Source organism: Pelmatolapia mariae, linkage group LG14, assembly GCF_036321145.2.
Source record: "Pelmatolapia mariae isolate MD_Pm_ZW linkage group LG14, Pm_UMD_F_2, whole genome shotgun sequence".
NCBI lineage: Eukaryota > Metazoa > Chordata > Actinopteri > Cichliformes > Cichlidae > Pelmatolapia > Pelmatolapia mariae.
Window position 1 is genome coordinate 23825864 of NC_086239.1, and position 20925 is coordinate 23846788.

At 41.2% G+C, this 20925-nt stretch overlaps 1 protein-coding gene across 1 annotated transcript in view; it reads right to left on the reverse strand.

Moving 5' to 3' along the window:
- Positions 1-1248: 1248 nt before the first annotated feature.
- map3k10 (mitogen-activated protein kinase kinase kinase 10) overlaps positions 1249-20925 on the reverse strand; it is a 45103-nt gene continuing 25426 nt past the window's right edge. Inside the window, exons 2-11 of the mRNA XM_063493472.1 lie at positions 15750-15930; positions 14047-14195; positions 9881-10056; positions 9238-9484; positions 7474-7596; positions 7263-7401; positions 6575-6687; positions 6193-6491; positions 4423-4948; positions 1249-2534 (exon numbers count right to left, since the gene is read on the reverse strand). Of these exons, the coding sequence (XP_063349542.1) occupies positions 2140-2534; positions 4423-4948; positions 6193-6491; positions 6575-6687; positions 7263-7401; positions 7474-7596; positions 9238-9484; positions 9881-10056; positions 14047-14195; positions 15750-15930 (2348 nt within the window). The 3' untranslated portion in view covers positions 1249-2139. The remainder of the gene's footprint in view (positions 2535-4422; positions 4949-6192; positions 6492-6574; positions 6688-7262; positions 7402-7473; positions 7597-9237; positions 9485-9880; positions 10057-14046; positions 14196-15749; positions 15931-20925) is intronic.

A 20925-nucleotide genomic window follows, 5' to 3' on the forward strand; every position in this document is an offset into this window, starting at 1 on the left:
GTGTTTGATGATCTGAAACATTTAAGTGTGACAAATATGCAAAAAGTAAAACCTATGAAACCAGGAAGGGGGCAAATGCCTTTTCACAGCACTGCAACAGGCATCTCTGAAGCTCATCAGCTTATATTTCACACCAGAATCACTGAGAAGGATAAACAGAACCGCGGGAACATGCATGTTTCATTTTGGGGTGAACTGGCCCCTTTAAGTGCATTTTGTTGATAATTTCACACCTCAGTCTGAGCCCGATGCTTTCAGTTCTACTTCTTCATCTGAAAGTCTGTGACTTCGTGACAATAACAAAACCAGATGCAGTCGTGACACTGAAGCATCTTTGTTTGTTTTTATTTTATTGTCTCTCATTCGTTTCACATTTACTCATCATTGAACCGTAGAAACGTCACAGGTTGAGACCGAAGACAACATGGATGTTTCAGCTTCCCAGGTTTTCCTTGGTTTTTCATTTTATACTAAACAAATATATACAGATATCCCAGGAAGAGCATCGCAATCATAATTAACCCTTTTCCATAATAACAATAAATTTAATAAATACTCAGTGTTCTTAACCACACAACGGGAATGAGTTTGGGCTCACCCTTCAACCAGTGGGATTGTCATCATCCCATACAAATAATAAACATGCGCGCGCACACACACACACACACACACACACACACACACACAAAGAAATCTGCACAGTCAAGTAATTAACATCTGTAGCCAGGATGAACCGTCCTCTGTTCAAAAACTACTCCGGAGATAAAAGTTGATTTGTCAGCCATGACGGGAGCACTGTGTGCCGAGCTGGTCCACCAGTTGCCCAACTTAAAGTGCAGGTGACATCGAACACAGCAGATGAAAAGGAGAGAAGGTGAAGTTTGAAATCGAGTGGCGGGCTTCTGTCAGCGCTTTCTACTTTGTGTCCGTTTCAGTGGCGTGAGCAGGATGGGACCAGACTGTCGGTATGTAAGGAATGTCTCCATAAAAAGTTTTTTAAAAAGACGGAAGAGAGGAACAGATGTGTGGCAACCAGTGGTCTCATTTTAAAGAAGTGAAAAACCGTTCACATGTGAAATGACATACACTGAAAAAGCACCAGCACACAGAAACAGGCGTATCTCCTTAATCCACACGTGTACAGTAATACATACATATACACATATATATATATATATATATATATATATATATATATATATATATATATATATATATATATATATATATATATATATATATATGTATATGTACACATTCACACAGAGACGCACACCGGGGCTGCTGGACCAATAGAAAAACATTTTTGCTAACAGGCTGCAGCAGGGATGGTGCAAGCACTGAGAAAATAAACTCTGATTTATTTATTTTTTTAATTTTTACCTTACAAGACTGAGGATATACACCACCAGTGAGAAAAAGGCTTTTTCCTGTCTCGAGTCTGGGAGAGAAGAGGACGACAGATGACACGTGTGAGGATGAAGAAGGTGGAGCTGATTTTATAGGGCATGTTTGGCCACTGGCATGACAAACGGTGTGCAAAAAAGGAACAAGGACACAAGATTTTCACAATATCAGCGCCTCTTTTTTTTTAAATAATGAAAATGCTCCGCCTTCAGGGAAGAAACATGCAAGCAGAAAGTGGAAAGCTATGCAGACGGGCAAAAGCACAAGCAGATGGATTGAAATGAGCAGTTAGTGAAGTCAAAGAACGGCTGTTTGAGTACTCGAATGGCTTTTGAGGAAATGTAGCCTGGTCGTAGGGCACCAGGAAGCAGGTAGAGATGGCCTTTCTGGGCAGGAAAAGAAAGGTAAAGTGGGAATGGGCACACTACAAGGCTTTAAAAAGGCCTCTTGGATCCTCAGTGTCGTGCAGGTTAGTGAGCACTATCAGCGAATGGCTTTCTGTGAGAGTTTAACACCTTATTAGGGCACGCAAGTGAGGTGAGTTGCATGAGGGTCCTTAAAACAACAAGACAAGAAGTGGCATGTTTTTGCAAACTTCGGTGAGAGTGCACTTTGCTCGGCTCAGACATCAGTAGGCGTTCCTTGTTCGGCCAAAGCTGTCATGTCCTGGAACAGGTCTGAATGCAAAAGAAAAAAAAAACCTTAAAATGTTCGTTTATTCTTTGATTTTTACTACGAGTACTGCTGCCCACATAGGGTGGCAGGCTGTAGCTGCCCACACAGAGGAACAGTGTGGTCCAGATTCTGGCCCTCCATGTCCATGTCCATCAGGTTGGGTCGCACCGCACTAGCGCTGCTGTCCCCTGAACCGAGTGGGCTGTCGCAGCTGCTGCCCGGCGATGAGCTCAGGGTCCGGGAGAGAGAGCCCAGCTTCCAGGGATCAGGTCTTACCCGGGATGGCGTTGGCCTCGGTCGGGGGGCAAACTCCAGCGTCTTGGGCCTCTCCAGGGGGCTGACGAGGCTGTGAGGGTCCGGGTCGGGGATGGGTGGAGCGGGAGCTTTACGCCGGTGAGGGTAGATAATGGCAGGGTCAGGTAGCCGGGGGATATCCAGCTTGTCCTGCATACCTAAGAATAATAACAGAGGTATGTCATGTTTCAAGGAAACACTTCGTGGTTTAAGCTGCTCAGATACATAAGTGTGTAGTAAAATAAATGCCTGTGGGCTGAAGCTCAAAACGGATGTTTTGCATCAAATCTCCGTCTCACATTTTATGCACAAAGCAATTAAGTGAGAAAATCATCTGCAGACTAACTCACTAGAAAATATACAGCAGCTGCAGCTGTAGATCAGATAACGAGGCAATGTTTTGCATATGTTAGCCCACTAACTGCAAATTTGTGTATAATTTATGTTGCCTCAGATCTTTTACTTTAGGAAAGTTTGTAAGAAGTAAGTACTGCAAGGTATAAGCAAATATTACAATTACATTCAACACCGGGGGTCATCTTAGTATGCATACTGCAGCGAAAAGTCCAACATAAAGTAAGAGTACACAAAGAAATAATACAACAATAAAGAGGGAAAACTAGGAAACATAAGAGTACGGCTAGAGAGCTCGCAAGCGGAAGAGCTGCAGGTATAAATACTGAGAAGACCACATAATAAGTGAACATAGGCGTGGCACAGGAAGTGCAGAAACTACCTGAAGTGTAAGTCAAACCTCCTTTTTCTAATTGCAGCAAAGGCGTGAAGGAGAACTGACAATGGCACAGCAGACGTCTGCCCCGCTGAAACTACAATGTCCAGAAGCTGGACTACAAAATACAAATTTAACATCATGACATCATGTTGTCATCTTCAGCAGCAGATTGTCAGATTGAGTTTACCCCTCCTCTTGCCATAGGACAGCTGGGTTTTGCTGGATGGATGGATTTTTTTTGTAACTTTAGTAAAACTGTATCCATCCATCACTTGTCCAGTTAACGGTCAGAGTGTTGGGGGCCTATCCCAGCTGACCTGAAGTAAAAACTTAATGAACGATAATCCTGAAGGCTGGCAAATAATCATGGACAATACTAATGCAAAGCGAAGCACTGAAAAACCTTAAATGCACTGTGATATAGTAAACATTACCTATAATCTGATTAAGAGAGGCAACACCATGAGGAAAAGTAGATTTTATTACAGCAACATAAAGTTCAGAGTTCCGCTGTGAATAGAAAACACGCTTATAATTAACATTTACATGATCTGCACCACTTTGTTGGTTTTGTTGATCATTTTGCATCGCAGTGAGTGGGATGTAATCATCTCCTTTCCTTTCATGAAGGGTGCTCCAGTGTAGCATCCACTAAAGGAGGTTATAAATGAGGTACTGAAGCTGCCCTGCAGTTACTTCAGGGTCACTTTGCTCAGCAAATTTGACTCGATTGTACCCAGAGATGTCAAAATAAAGCAGGATTTGACTAACACAACACAGGTGGAACTGACTGTGGTGGGGTATGTGCTTGTAATTGATGCGCAGAGGAAAGATAGTGGATATACTGGTGAAAGGATGTTGAAGATGGATGAAAAGAAGAAGACCACAGAGGAGATTCGTGGATGCAGTGAAGGAGGACATGCAGAGGGTCTGTGTGACAGAGGGGGATGCCTGGGATAGGGTGAGATGGAGGAAGAAGAAGCTGAGGAAGTTGTTCTGTACAGTTATTCTGGAAAATCCTTCACAGGGTCTCCATGACGTGCTGGACAGCCACAAGAGCACTTTTAGAGAAAGACTCATTCGCACCACATAACACCACAGGAGGTCATTCCTACCTGTGACACATGGACTGTTTTCACGTATAATAACCTGTTTGTATTATTTTTGGATTTATTTAACTTTGGAGTATTATTTTAACTACACGGTGAGTGGAGTGCCTGATTTTTAACATTTACTTTTAAGCACTTTAATCCCTGGGATTAATAAAATACTCTGATTCTGATGACAAGTTAGACTAGATTTGAGTCCCGTACCTTTGTTTGTTGTGATGTGCGGTGGAGGAGGCATGGGCATGCTCCCGTCCGACGGCGTCCTGTGGTGTCCCAGAGTTTGGGCTCTGGGTCGTATCGCCCCGTCTGAAGGGGTGCGTCTGTGTCCTCGGTTCATGGCCATGGCTGCAGACACGTGGGTGGGCGTGAGCGACTGGTTGGGCTCCTTCTTGAAGCTCTCGGCCCGCAGGTCCAAGAGTGGGTTGAGGGCAGGCGCTGGGGGCGCCGCCGGTGTTCTGACCCCAGCCATCGGGGTGAGGGGGTAATCGTCTGGGTCAGAGGGGAGGAGGGACTTGGTGGAGTTGCAGTCCGACAGAGAGGACAAAGAGAGCAGTGTTACGGAGGGAGAAGGGTCCAAGCAGGGCAGCGTGGAGTCATGGTGTCTGGAGAGAGACAGAGAGAGGTTTCGGCTGGGTGGAGAGGTGCTGCGACGGAAACGTCCCGTCCGCTGGAAGAGACCATCCTTCTTCTTACGCTGCTCCTCTCGGAGGTCCTGCTCATCCTGAAGCACCTGAAGAGAACATCAGATCACAAAAACGTGCTGAGCTTTACTCTCATTCTGAGAAAACACACACCATTCACATAAGTTTAACAATTCAGCTGCTACAATGTGACCTGCAAAGAACAACATTTTGGCCCACTGTCTTTGCTTCTCTTAAGCTATCTTAAGTTCCTCTGACAGCATTTCAGTCAGGTTGATGTCTGGCCACCTTTGGGTGGATCAATGCAGCATTTTGTCCAAAGTTCTTGTGGTTTGTTCAACCGCAACTTGAACTGTCTAAGATTATCACTCCCAGGAAGTTTGTGCCATTATTTTAACACACAGCTAAACGCTCCAGATATGCAAAATGCCAAAGCATCTTCTTTTATAGAGGTGCTCAAACTTGCTGATGATCATTTAATCAAGTGAATTTGATAATCAGCACCTGGTTCCTGCTGACCCTTTTAATTCCTCTGGAAGAAGTAAAGGTATACTCAACTTTCAGGACTGCAAAGAGCCCTGTGAAAACTGTCTTTTTCACAGGACCATAAAGTAATAATATTGTCGACCTGTACTTTAATAGGAAACATGTTTGACTCAATACAAAAGATCAGGTCTGACTCAGCAGCATCCCACATTTCTCACTGATAATATGAGGGCTTGTTCATGCTGGTTTATCCTTCATAAATGATTCAAATGAGTCTGAGGAGTCCTGGTATCATAGATTCTGAGACATGATCTCTGCCAGGCACTGATTTTATATTAACAGGTAATAAACCGTCTGCAGGAGGAGACTGTTTATGTGGAGAGGCCATGTATTTAATAAAGGGGAATCATGCGTGTATGAATGAACACGTCTGTTATTGTGTAAGAGAGATTGTGTCTCCAAGTAGGACAATAAAACACACAGATATACACAAACAAACAGGATTAGCACAATAACATTTCACACACTCACAATCGAACTGCCTTGAATAGCAAAAAAGCATAATAAAATCTTCTGAATATAAAACCATGAATCATATCTTATGAAGATGTATTAAGTAAAAAATAAATTCATTGTGGGGGTTTGAGGAATAAAAACTAAATGTCGAGACTAAACTCGACATTTCATGATCAAAGTCACCCTTGACCTTTCAATTTTATTCTCTAAATGCAGCAAAAAAAAAAAAAATCCAAATGCCAAATGAAGAAAAATCTCCTTCCTCGTGCAACATGGCTTTAATCTTGCTCCAGAGTTCAACCGTATCTCTCCCAGTTTCAGGGTTTCCTACCTGCTGTTTTCCCAGCTGTAGCAAGTCTTGTCCGAGACCCACCGAGGCGAGCAGAGAGGCGCAACCCAGCAGGAATATATCGCTCTTCTTCCTCTGACTGCAGCGACGAAGCGAGTCCTGGTAGCTCATGCCCGTTCCCAGGCCTCCAACCGCCTGACAGGAGCCCATATTCCCAACAGCGGGCACCATGTTGGGCCCCAGGCTGCTCCACAGGGAACCCGAGTCCTCCATGGCCCCGTTGCTGCTCGACTCCGAGGGCAGCAAGGAGCCTGGCGATTCCTCAAACTCACTGCATTCCTCTGTAAAAGACAGAGAATTGATTAAACTCACACTTGTGATTGTGTGAATGAGGCAGAACGCACAGTGAAATGAAAAGACTCACCCATTTCATTCAGGCTGGAGAAACCAGCAGTCATGGGGGCATGTTTGGGGGACTTGCCCAGATTTGGCGCGCTGGATGACCAAACTTTGCTTCCCTCTGCGAGAGACTTCAACCTGCAAACAGGGAATTTGAATTAGACTGGCAGGACATCAAGACTCCAATTTTTTAATATATTATCAGAGGCAACAGATGCTGTGAAAAATAAAAAAATTTTAAGCGAAAAAGGGACATAAACCGGTCGGGTCGATGCCACTTGAGGACGCGATTCATACAAAACGAAGATGATTACTCTACTTCTGGCTTCTCTGCTCACTGTAATGAGATATTGATCTAAAGGTTTTGTTTCTGTGTGTTATCCAGGCGAGTATCTGAAGAAGCCCCTTTTTCTTGCCTGCAGGTGAACAGACAGTGGGCCTTATAATCCTGCAGGTGTTGACACTGCAGTTTCATCAGGTTTTTACAGAAAACAAAGCTTTATGTTCAAAATTAAAGAGCTGTGACTTTCTGTGCCTGTTGCTGGAAATTATTAACCACAAAATCCATAGTTTATCAAACCGTGTAAGTGCGGCCTGTCACTCCACATACAGTGCTGTCAAAAAGTCTTCTCCCCCTTCAAACAAACCTGAGAAAATACTAAATTATCAAAGCCAAATTATATCTTTAACTTTGAGCAAAACTGTTGACATACTTTTCCTCGCCGCCCACTCTCTCTTTCTGATGGGTGGAGCTCGGGCCCCAGGTGCGTCCTTTCTTCTTATTGGTCGTCAGGTCTTCCTTTTTACACACAGCGCTGCGACCCCACGTCTTACTGCCATCACTCGGCGTCACTGAAAAACGCAGCAAACATTCAATAAACTCTGATTCATATCCTCACTAGTCTTACTGACGTTAACACTCACATCTGATGGCTCTCAGCCGGGGTATGACCCCAGGGCTGGCAGGTGGGGTCGTGCTCTCGCTCCCCTGGGTCTTCCTCTTGTCCACGCTGGGCGACGCCTGCACCGTGATCTTATGCTCGAAGCCTGCGAATACGAGAATATGAGAAGCATTTACATGACAAAAGGAGAGATTGATAGACAAAGAACTCACAAACAAACTGGTGATTTGGAAACACACACAAAACAAGGTGCAGATTTTGAGGATAAACAGAAATTACATCAAAAGGAGGCACACAGGAGGCGTCTCCCCATCTATTGTATTAGAGATTTAATACGCCATGAGAACATATATTTTGGATTTCCTACATCCTACTCTAACTTTAGGGATAATAAATGGACTGAAAAGCAGAGTTAAGTTAACTTTACTTATTAGTGGGTTACAACTCGCTCAACAGCAACACCATATTGGAAGAGTGTCATTCTAGGAAATGCAGTGACGGAAATTTTGAAGCATATAAACAGATTCATGGGAAAATTATCTCTAAATTATATCAAGGCCTCAGGAAACAAAGGTAATAACACCAAGTACACTGAAACACAATTGGGAAAAAAGAGCCAAACATGAACACAGAAATAGCTGAGGAGGAGTTAGCGTTGTGACACAGTATGACCATCGTGCAGTAAAATTCAAGTATTTTGGTACAGTATATGTTCAACGCTGAGAAAGATGCTAGGCTATCAAATCTCTGTAGCTGTCCCGGTACTGTATCTTGTAATCAAAGTAATCAAAGAAGATGTTATTATCAAAAAGAACTGTTATTTATTCAAAATATTGATCATCTCTGGTTAACAAAAAAAAAAATAGCTGTGAGTGATGTTTGGAGTATCCCACCTGTTCGGTTTTCCTTCTTAAAACTTGTTAAATAAAAAGCGATTCAAGACAAAGATGAGCTAACTAATGAAAAAACACCAAAGACATGCATGTCAGGATAGCTGCTGACTGTAAACTGGCCGTGTGAATGTAAGAGTGAATGGCTGTTTCTCTCTGCCCGGTGATAGACTGGTAATATCTCAGTAAGCTCCAGGACAAGCAGTAAAGACAATGACTTGATGGATGCCATGTACCACTCTTTGTTAGACACACATCTGAACTGAAAGGCTGCTCTCATAAAACCTGCTTCTTTCGAAAGTGTTACTTTGCATTAACTGTGTCCTAACTGTAGCCAATAGGATTAGCAAAGTAATATGACGGGTTTTTCTTTCCACCTTTAGTAATGAAGTGATACTTTTCACTGGGATGTCCTTGTTAGCCTAAATGAAACGATTTGGTAAAACAAACACAAAGGAAAGTATCAAAAATGAATTTTTTCTTTGCCTTTGTGATGTTTTCCATCAAAATCAGGAAAAGTGATTACTATCTTTTACTATTCGTGAGTCAAAATTTCAACTTACATACTTAAACGTCTGAAAAAAATAACTCGACGCTGAGACAATAACTTAAAACTTTGAGTACTTGAGTATAAATTTTGAGGAGATAACCCAAACGTATTTACTTATGGATGACAGAAACGCTTTGTTTTCAGTGGCGGAAACGAGCTCCCAAAGATTAGGGAAAGGACATATGAGGTCATTCTTTTAGGAATATTCAAATGCAGCCAGTGTCCTAAATTTCCACCTGAAAATACCCCCATCTAACAGGAAGTGACATCATGCCACCTTTGTGCACCTGATGCACCTGATTCACCGGATTAAAACTGTCCAGGTGTGATTCCTGTGTGCACCCACCAGAGGGCAGACTGATACAGTTGCTGTCTCTGCCCAGCTTCAGTAATCGGCTCTTCTTGAAGTGGCCCTTCCTCTTCTTGACGCTGGGTTTTTCCTGGTACATCTGGTGGATGATGATGTTCAGCTCTCGCTCAACAATGTCGATCTCCCTCTCTGCCAGCTCCTGCTCCCTTTTCCTCAGCTGCTCCTCCTGCTCCTTCTGCTCCTCGGCTGCTCGGGCCAGCGCCTCCTCCCATGATCTCAGCTCCTGCAGAGAGGCAGGGGAAGATGAAGAGCTTACCGCAGCACCTCTTTTGACACCTCTTTTCTGGCATTTTGTTCGCTGCTAACTTGAATCTTATTTGCAGAAGCAGCACAGATGTGACAGGGTGAGATTCCTCTCACCTCCGTATGAAATGTGACTTTTATTAAAGCACTTCTGTCTGAATAAATCAGCTCAGAACAGGAGAAAAGAAGAGCAAACGAATGTACTCACATTTGTCCACTTTTAGCTGGAAACTAATGATTTACTCATTCTGTCTTTGTACAATGTGACTTCTAACCACAACACTGAGCATTATAGTACAGAGAGGATCTGTGCACACATACGAGCGCTAGTATTATTATATGCAGACATGTTTTATAAAAATCCACCATTTCTCACCTTCTCTTTGGCCCTGAGCTCGTCGAACATCTGCTGGATCTCCAGCCTCCAGTCTTCTTGTAAGGAGTGAAAGGACTCCAGAGGCATCTGAAACATGGCCGACTGCTCGATGGCCAGCAGTCGCCTCAGGATGCTGGTGAACGACGGCCTGCCGTGAGGGTTCGGGCTCCAGCACTCTGAGGAGCAGCAGACAGTGAGAATCTGTCGTTTATTATGGATTTCGCAGCTGTAATCATGAGTTATAACTATAACGTAAAATTACAAGCACACGTGACATAAAGTGCCATTTAAGTTGTGTTTGCAATAATTGAACAGACGCTACTTTTTCTTAATTAAGTGTAAAATTGTCACAGAAATTTCAAAGATTTCAAATATGAAACAGTTAAAAATACATAAACACATTTTTTTAAAGGCATAACAAATGTGGTCTTACGTAATCAGGCTTCTAATGTCAAAACATATTTTCACAATATATCAAATTTCACACAATGTCCTTGAAAAATCTCACTACCACGTTTACCAAAATAAAGACTTTAAAGGAGGGACTGAGCTAAGCGTAACTATGTATTTTTAAAATGCTGAATTATGGTAGTAGAAGTCTTAAAAATTAAAATCAACCTTAGTTTTCAAATCCTATACTTGGAGAAGCTTAAAGACCTCCCAAGCATTTTAAATACTGCTGTTTGCAAGTTAAAAGAAGTGATTGAGTCAGGAAGGGCTAGAGACACCCAACAGCACAAATAACATATATTATGATTTATCACCTTTTTTAAACTGCAAATTATGTCCTCAAAGTCAAATCTGTCAGTATCTGTTTTATCCAGCAAGATAATATTATCACACTTTAGTTTATTATGGCAATTACATGTAATCTGTTTCTAATAATGCAGCAATTAACTGTGATAGGTCAGCAAGAATCACATATCTGTAGCCGTCTACATATTTAACTATTACATTTCCACTCATCCACCTTCTTGTTCAACCATAACATAACCAGAACCCAACTAGCCTGGCAGTCAGCTGAGTCGAGCCCCCCCAAGTTGTGCTCATGGACAAAGACTCACTGTTATACTTGGAGAAGATGTCACCATAGCTTAAAACCCTCATTCATAAATGAATTAATTTACAAACCTTCAACAATCTCTTTGAGAGTAAATGCAGTTAGTCCAACTCAGACTGTGACAGTTTGCAGAAAGGTTGTCTCCTATCGGGAGACCTGTGCTATCGCCTTGTGATCAAAAGTGGTCGTGAAGAGTCGCAGAATGCGAAGAAATTCATTACAATCACCAGTTTTTGTAGATGCAAAGAGGATCCTCGTTTTTTTTTACTCAGGTGTCTGAGCCATTATCTTGCTCTGACAAAGCTACGTCCTAATTCAGACTAAGTCTGTTTTCTGGGTTTTTTTCCTATTATTTTAATTTATTTAATAAAATATTAGTATTTGGTGTCTCTGTAACATGGAAACATGGATTGTTATCTAATTAGCTTTGCCCTATACTGGGAAGTGGACAGTACAGAATAAATGCATGCAGCAAAATCTAAAAAAAATAATGCAGATAGTTAGGTATAGATAGATATGTTTACATATCAGATTTATATATTCATTTTGTCTGAATTTTTCCTTCAAGTTTTAGAAAGACAGACAGTGGCTGTGCGACAGACTGTGCAGGGTGTACACCACCTTCTACCCTATGACAGCTGGGATAAGCTCCAGCACGCCATGACCCTGGGGATGTTTGGATGGATGAACAAGCACACAATAAAACCTAAAAATGGATTTTTAGGTCTAACAAAATGATACATAGATAATTTCAGTAGACTCGCCCTCTACCCCATCGACAGTTAATGTTTGTTAGAATAACATACAGTGGTCAGGTTATTTGTACAGCACAAAAAGGACTTAGCCATGAATTCTTCCCTTTCTGGCACTCAAAGCAGCAACAGGAGACGTGGTAGGAAGCGAGATGAGACGGCATATGGTGACCATCATGAGCCAAACCCCGACTGACAGTGTTGCCGAAACATGCTGCACACCTACAATAATCTGCCGAGCCACAAACTGATCACAACTGCCTCTCCAACGTCAAACTACAAACACACAACCCGTCTCCTAACAGTCCAACAGATTAACGTAAGAGAAGCACTAACAGTGAAAAATTTAAAACATGGAAAAAACAAAGGATGGATGGATTCAGGGGCTAAAAATACAGCCTGCAGCAGGTGACGTTCATTTTTTTAATGGATCTAAATTACCATAAAATCCATGTGGCGGGAGAGGAGATGAAAGTGAGCCGATGACAGGAGTAAACAGAGTGTAGAGAGTAGCGAGGGATGACAAAGGGGAGATTAACGGATGAACTTGGATAAGATGAAGTGGGGGAAAGGAGCTTTAAGCAGCAGAGTGGGAGGGAAGTTTGGTGCTGTGGTGCTGACAGTTTGAGACACATCTCTCTCTCTCTCTCTTTTTATTTTGTCTTTTACATTAAACCTGCCCTGCAGCTTTAACCATCCACATTTTTTTAAGTAACCTGGGAATAAGCACATTAGGGCAGCTTAGATATAAAGCAAGTGTGTGTTTAAACAGGGATGATCTGAACTCTGAAACAGGAGTCGGTTAATACTCCACCACTGTTAACAGCGATTATTTGCAAGGTGAAAAGGAGAAATGTGACCCGGGGGGAGCTCAGGCATGTATAAAAAGTAAGTTAATGAAACCGTCCAGACACGCGTCATCTATTTTATCCCTGCGTTTGCTTCTCATCTCCCAAATGTGGGATAGAAACGGTTTTAAAATGAACAACAGTAACCTCAAAAGTTACAGGATCTTGAAGTCAGTGGATATGAACGGCCTGTGGGCTTATTTAAAATGTTTCAGCATTTTCAGTGACAGTTTAAGGTCATATTCACAGCAACATTTTAGGGCTTTACTAGGTTATAAGGAGAGACAAGGGAGAAGGGAAGACATATTAAAGTCATTCAATGAATAAAAACAACTCGAGTAATCTCTGAGATTATTAAAGTCAGAAAACTCAAATATTCCTTAAAATATAGTCAGAAATGTCTGAGAAAAACATTTTCCCCCCACCTATGTGAAATCTCCTGTTTTTAGGAGGCATGTTTCTGAAGTGCAGCTGTTAATCTGCTAATTTAACTAAAGCAGCAAGTGAAAGTAAAGCTTAAAAATTTTCCAAGGTGAGGTCAAAATAGTAAAGCAAAGTAAACGCAGGTAAATTTAATGTGCAGGACCGAAATTTAAAGATTTCTGAGGGAGCTCGGGAAATTAAAGTAGCTCGAGGAGTCACCTTGTGTTCAGGCGTTGTTTTGTATACAAAGTAGATCAGGCAAATTCGTATTTGTGTATACATATATATATATATATATATATATATATATATATATATATATATATATATATATATTGTTTATATATATTCTCCATTTACCTTTATCTGTATCTCTATTCTTTTTTTGTCAACTCTATTTTCATGTTATTCTTCGTTCTGCACTGAGAGAATTGCACCTCAATTGTTCATTTTTCATTGCTACTGTGTTAATAAAGATCATGATTCTTGCCATCTCACTATATAAAGTGATATCATAAAGATTAAAAAAATGTAAGCTGATAAATTAACATATATGTTCGTGTACATGAGCGAAGTGGAAAAACTGCCACAAGCTTGGGGAAAAACTGCCAGCTGGATGGGTTTTTGATGATGACGATAACAATAATAATAATCATCATTTTGGACTTTTTTAGTTTCAGAAACCACTTCCTGTAAACTTTTTGAGTTTTTTTCTCTTACCACCTCCTACGTTGCCATTTGTGGGGGTGTTTTTCATGTTTTAAAATCTAATTTTTAAGACAGATTAATAATATATTCATTTCCTAACCACAAACTCCAACAGAAATACCGCTGTGACACATTACAAAACACAATATCCAGATCATATGCAAAAACATGCCGGAAACAAACCAGATATATTTTCAAACAGATTTCAGTGCAGCTGCTGGAGCAGCCACACCTTCATCTCTGCGACAATAAATAAATAATTGGTGATGTGCATTATGTGCTAACCGTGATTACATATGTGACAAACACACACACAAAAAAATCACTTTGATTACATTCTTGACGGAGGCTGTGTTCAGGTAACAGCCTTCTTACCTCCCAGTAGTTGAGCAAAAGGTTCAGGGCAGGTTGAAGGGACGGGAAGCGTCAGCTTGTTCATGGCGACTCCGTAAGCTACCGCCAGTGCATCTATCTCCCGGTAAGGAACCTCGCCAGTTAGCAACTCCCAGAGCAACACACCAAAACTATGAGGAGAGATAAAAAGGAGAAATCAACATTAAATCTATTCTAACTTCAAAAAAAATTTCAACTGTCACCTTCATTTTTTTAAAAGTGTAGAACATGCTGTGGATCTAACATTCACAGTAAATTAGTCATTTACTCAAAAGAAAAAAGTTTAGTCAAAAAGAAAAGATAAAGCAGGCTGGGTGGGATGTGTGTCAATAAGTACAACGTAGAATAAACAGCTTTCTGTTTTGTAATACAAAAAATACCTCTATAAAGTAAAATGGCTCTGTGTTCAATAATGCAGCAATGTAAAGGAGAATGTTATTCACTTTGACTAAATATAGTGCAAACAACAGTCACCATATAAAATTAAAGTGACCCAGTATAAACCAAGTGAACGTGATATTAAATAAAATATGAAACTAGTGACTGAAACCATCAGAAGAATATCTGCTGTTGTCATAATTTCCAGTCAATCTGACTTCCTTCTGCAATCACGCATCACTTCCTGCAGATGATGTTTATCTTTTGGGCTCAGGTGGCAGAGCAGGTCAGCCACTAATCAGAAGGTCGGTGGTTCGATCCCAGGCTGCCTCCTGGCTGCATGCCAAATATCCTTGGGCAAGATACTAACCCCATGTTTGCATACTGGTGGTGGTCAGAGGGCCCGGTGGCGCCAGTGTCCGGCAGCCTCGCCTCTGTCAGTGCGCCCCGGGGCAGCTGTGGCTACAATGTAGCTTGCCATCACCAGTGTGTGAATGGGTGAATGACTGAATGTAGTGTAAAGCGCTTTGGGGTCCTTAGGGACTGAGTAAAGCGCTATACAAATACAGGCCATTTACCATTTTTACCATCTTTTACCACTTGGAATTGCTAATTACTTAACTTTCTTCTTCCCTGCTCTTCTTCTTCTTACCGTTCCCTTTAGAGGTCCAACACAGTAGATCATCTGCCTCCATCTCACCAGCCCTCTCCTCTATCACACCAACCCTCTGCAAGACCTTCTTCACTACATCCTTAAATCTTCTCTGAAGTCTTCGTCTTTTGCTCCTCACATTTCTAATCCTGTCTCTCTTGGTCACTCCCATTGAAAATCTCAGCATCCTCAACTCCACCTCCAGCTCCACCTCAGTATTCATCCTAAAAGCTTTCACTTCTATAGCACTTTATGTATCAATAGATAACTTTTTCAAGTAGCATCTGAAACGAGACCAGTTTTTAAGGTGTTTGGCAGGTTGACTTTTAGAGCATCTACCTGTATTGCTCCTGTGTGTTTAGACTTTCTCACCATCTGACTGACTGCATTATGTGGAGATCAAGGCCCGAGGAGGCTACACTGTCTGTTGTAGGTTGTCAGAGGTTTTTATGACTCTAGCTGTGTGTTTGGGATCATTGTCCTACTGCAGACGCTGTGCTGATGCCACTTTGCTGGAAAGTCCACTGACAGCTTTTACAGTGTTTTGGCTATTCACCCTGTTCCCCATTCGTCTGCCCTGACAGGCTGCATGGAGACATCTGTCAATGTGTAAACCAGGGAAGTGCTGTGACACACAAAGAGGCAAGGGCAGTACCTCCACACGTCGCTGCTCTTGGAGAAGAGGGAGTGCTTGATGACCTCCGGGGCCATCCAGGCGTAGGTCCCTGCTGCACTCATCTTGGTGGTCTGGTGCCACTCTCTGGCCAGACCAAAGTCTGTGATCTTCAGGGTTTTGCCATTGAGGTCATCCCGCTCCACCGGTTGCAGAATGAGGACTGAGGATGAGGAGGAAAGAAAACAGAAGAGAAGAGCTTTCGTTATAAGAGGTGACATTCTCATACACACAGTGTGGATGACAAAAACGCACACAAATACACTTAGAAACTGCTTTTGTGACTTTTAAATATGCAAATGCTCTCTGACAAGATATCAAACTACTGAGAGGGAAAAAGTAGAAACACAGACAGCAAACAAAGCTCTGGAGTCATGAATAATTACTGCAATCCGGCAGTAAAAATGAACTCACATTACACAAACCAAGTGTTTTTATGATTCTTAAATGCAAATATCTCTTTCTTTATAGTTCCTTTATGATACAGATTGAATTTATTTATTTTGGGTGAGGGGGTGGATGTTCTAAATTAAAAGATCAAATTATAACTAAATTAACCAGCAAATCAGTCAAAATAATCACTGCTTGCAGCCTTAACAGAAGTGTCAGTGTGATTCAGTTAACTTCTGCTTTACTTTAAGTGTTTGTTCACAACAGTCATCCCAAAATGCTTTATATTGAGAAGTAAAGACCTACTATATTACAAAACAAAAAACCCAAAACACCAAAAATCAGATATTCCACTCAAACAAGACATGCAGACTGTGGGGAGGAAGAACTCCCCACTCCTGCAATCAGAGACCATGAACAAGACGCAGTCGGCAGTGCAATGAAGGCAGGAGGAGGTTAAAGAGTCTTCTTTCACTTCTTATTATATTCAGCAGAATCTGTGAAAATTACGATGGGGCTGAGGCTTCAAATGCACTGCAACTTAAGAAAACAACAGCAGATATAGAAATGCTACAAAAGCGCACAACAAAATAAAAACACAACGGAAATAGGGAAAAAAAAGCAAAGCAAACGTTTACAGAACACAACGCAAGTGTTTTTGTGGAGACAATAACGTGACGGACCAGCTGCAGAGGTGACGAGCTAACAGTAAACGGCTATTCAATTCAATTCAATTTTATTTACACAGCGCCAAATCACAACAACAGTTGCCTCAAGGTGCTTTATATTGTAAGGTAGACCCTACAAAAAATACATACAGAGAGAAACCCAACAATCATATGACCACCAATGAGCAAGCACTTTGGCGACAGTGGGAAGGAAAAACTCCCTTTTAACAGAAAGAAACCTCCGACAGAACCAGGCTCAGGGAGGGGCGGGGCCATCTGCTGCGACCGTTTGGGGTGAGAGAAGGAAGACAGGATAAAAGACATGCTGTGGAAGAGAGCCAGTGATTAATAACAAGTATGACTAACAGCTAATAGCAAACATGTAAAGAGTTATAAGAATCCTACACATACACATCATCGCACACATTACCTGCATGTTTTGGTTTCTATCACTTCCTCACCTGTTCCGTCACATTATTGTCTCCCCTAAAACACCTTTTTTTGATTTGTGAGATTTTCTTTCCTACATGCTTTGTGTTTTATTCAATTTCCATTGTGTTTTTTTCTCCCCCTGCTGTGTTTTGTGTGCAGTGTTTTTCTCTTTGCTGATAATTCATAATGTTGAGTGCGCTTGACCTCCCAGGGCCACCGCATAAATGCTGAAAATCAAACCATGGATCTATTTTTCATTAAGAATAAGAGTTCAGCAGCACAGTCATGTTCGCAGAGCAGGTGTAGTTGGACCTTTGTGCCTCTTTCTTCCATTCAGTGAAACTACCTGGTCAGTCTGCAGTTTCCTACAGTGACGGTATTTTAATGTATGCAGTCTCCTTGCTAACATTAGATACCTTCGTCTTTGTGCCGCTCTCCGACTTCCTCCTTCATTTCCGTGAGAGGACTGGCTATGGAAATATTTGGAGTGTACACAGTTCACTGGGAGGCAGGTGGGGGTTGCTCTCTCTCTCTCTCTCTGACTCGCTCGCAATTATCTACAGCCGTATGCAAAAGGTGGTGAAACAAGGCTACACACACACACACACACACACACACAACAGCGTCTTTGTTTACACACACGTGCACTCCTGTGCGCGCGCACACACACATGCACAATAACCTTTCACATGATAAAGGTGTGTCTCTTTCGCTCGCTGTGCTCTGTCCACAAGCTCGCTAGGAGACGAGTTTCAGTGATACGGACGTGCTCTCAGGCCTATCAGCTGATACTTCCATAGCCGAGTCATGTTTTGCTTGAGGAACGCCGTCACAGCACTCCCATTACGGAGAGGCTGTAGCGGTGAGATGATGATTAAATCGTGTTTGTCTGCTGGGTCAGGTCTTAATAGCGACGAAGAGGTCACACGACTCTGTCTGAAACTTGCTTTACATCCGCCCAGATCAGATCCTTCATAATGTAATTCTATTTTTCTGTCGCTGTACACACAGCATCTCCCACACATCAGTGAGTGCTGCTTTTCCTGAAGTTTCTCACTTGTTCTTTGAAGTGTGTTTTTTCTTATCCTATTGAGGTTCAAATGACATGTGGTGGTTTACAGATTGCAAAGCCAGTTAAGAAAAATGTTATAGTGACCTTAAAAAGTATCTTAGAGTTTATTTATTGCTTATTGGCAGCTCTCTATATGAGACTATCAAGGTCTTCAGCTCAGCCACGTCTAGATTTAATAAAAAAAAAATATCTGTGGCCCTGCACCTTTAAATCAGCATTGTTTACTATTCTGTTTTCTTCTGTTAAATCTTAACGGTCTCGTGTATTTCTTCATATTTCATAAAATGTGAAAATATGGCATTAGAAGTGCACACTGTTTTGGGGTCTTTTCTTATTAGACTTTATGTACAATGTAATCTTTTAAAAGAACAATATATTTTATTCAATTCACTCGATTGTTAAATGAGTAGAAAACTATACTTTTGGTTGTTTTCTTATTCACAAAGAACCACCACAGCAGTTAGTTGCTGTCTTGAAACAACCCAAAAAAGGGATTTGTGTCTCCTCCTTGGATCAAACCAGGTATCTTTTACTTGATCCCCCCCCTTTTTTTTTTTTATTGCTGGTTCCAAACACCAAAAAGGTATTTTATGTAAATCCAGTGACAGCATATTTCTGTCAAACCACATTTACAAATTTTGGGGGGGGTTATATATATTATTAATAAACCAAATAAAATAATTCAGGACCCAAAATTGAACCCTGAGGAACGCCACACTGCATTAAATATAAACACTCCAATTGTATAGCTGGTATTTTCTATCGTTATAATTTTCTCCAGAACTACTGATGAAGTCAACCTATTTGTATGGAATCCATACTCAATTAAACTATACTGTATGCATATTATTTGTACATGATAACAAATATGTATAGCCTAGGTTAAATTATAATAAAGTTATTGAAGTGATACAAGAAGTTTGACTCTAATGGTAACTGGTGGAAATCACAGACTAACCCCATATGTTTCTGTGATATTCTGTACATTCCATAGAGTTGTCTAATTAACGAATAACATAAACAGCTGTTAAAGAACTAAAAGGCAGGTATTAAATGTGTATTCGCTGCATTGTTGGGGTCAGTGTGTGTTTATTGTGTTTGCTTTCTCCTGCTATGTTCACTGTGTGGGTTTTGTCCTATAAGCCGACTTCCGTTGGCTAATTTCTTTACATTTGCTTATAATTTGAACCAATGCATTAATCAATGCACTGGTACAAAAAACTAAAGGAAAAAAAAAACACTATAATGTATACAATATATACTACTATATATTACTGTTACAGTGGACTGCACGTCTACTGGAGCAGTTTTGTTTTGTTTTTTTAATTTAAGACTTTTACCTGTAATTAAGTATTTTTATATCATGCCCTTGGTGCTTTTACTTTAATAAACAGGTGAAGTATGTCACCTCGGGCATGCACATTAGCAAAAAAGGAATAAAATATTCTATATCTTAGTGGATAATGAGAAAAAATATTCAGCAACAGTTTTGAGCAAAAATCCCAAATACTGCTCACATTTGAATATTTGCTGTTTTCTTCAGTTTTGTGGAAAAGTCAGTTAAGGTTTTAGATTTCAGCTTTGTTATTATATAACACATCACAGATGAAACATCTAAAACAAAAAAATACTACATGTTTTACCGACGCTTTAAAATGTATAACACTGAAGATAAAAACTTGAAAAATATAGGCGAGTCCTTGAGTACATGTTATTTTCCACCTCTCTAAGGTAATGTGACTGTGTCGAGGAGTAAAGTGAGGGTTGCTGACAGTGATAATAAGCTGCCCTCATCCTCCTCCTCCTTCATCCGTTCTATTCTGATACTGCCGTCTGTGTGAGGGACGACTGTCTCCTCAGGGTTAGCTGTTTCTGAGAAGCAAAAATGGATCCGGACAGACTCCAAAAAAGAAAAAAAGAAAAAAAAAAGGACAGAGAGAGATTGAGATGTGTTTGCATGCTCGGATGGGTGTGTCCTCACAGTCCACTTTCCCCAGTTAGTTTCGTGTGTACATATACAGAGCCCTGACACTCTGGGAAAGGACATCAGGCATGTGGGTGGAAGGTCGGGTGGAAATAGAAAGAAAAAGACAGGGAGGCTGACAGAAACGCACAAACAGAAACTGGATGTGTGACTGAAGCAGCACTTCCACCTGCTTCCTCTCCGTTTCTCATCTTCATATGAATATATCATCAGCTTAGGTTCACACACTGGTAGAGAGGCCTTCATATTCACCCTGCCACAAGTTCTTCCATCTATCATTTCATCCACACATCAAACACACAAATCAACATGTTTGTGTTAAGCTGGCAGCACAGAAACCTGAAGTGCAGCGACACACGAATAAGACTCGCAGGGCGTGGGAAGCATATTTTTATCGCAGTGAAGGAGGAAAAAAAAAAGTCCTCAAGGATAGTGTGGCTTTTACACAATGCGATGCCAGCGCTGTTGGAAATGTTATCTCAAAATGGGAATGAGAAGAAAGCAAGAAGCACTGCTTACATTCTCCCGAAGGGCTTCTATACAAACATGAATTGTGGTAAATATCACAGCCACTGATTAATCGCACATCTTGATTACAGTCATCATACTGTG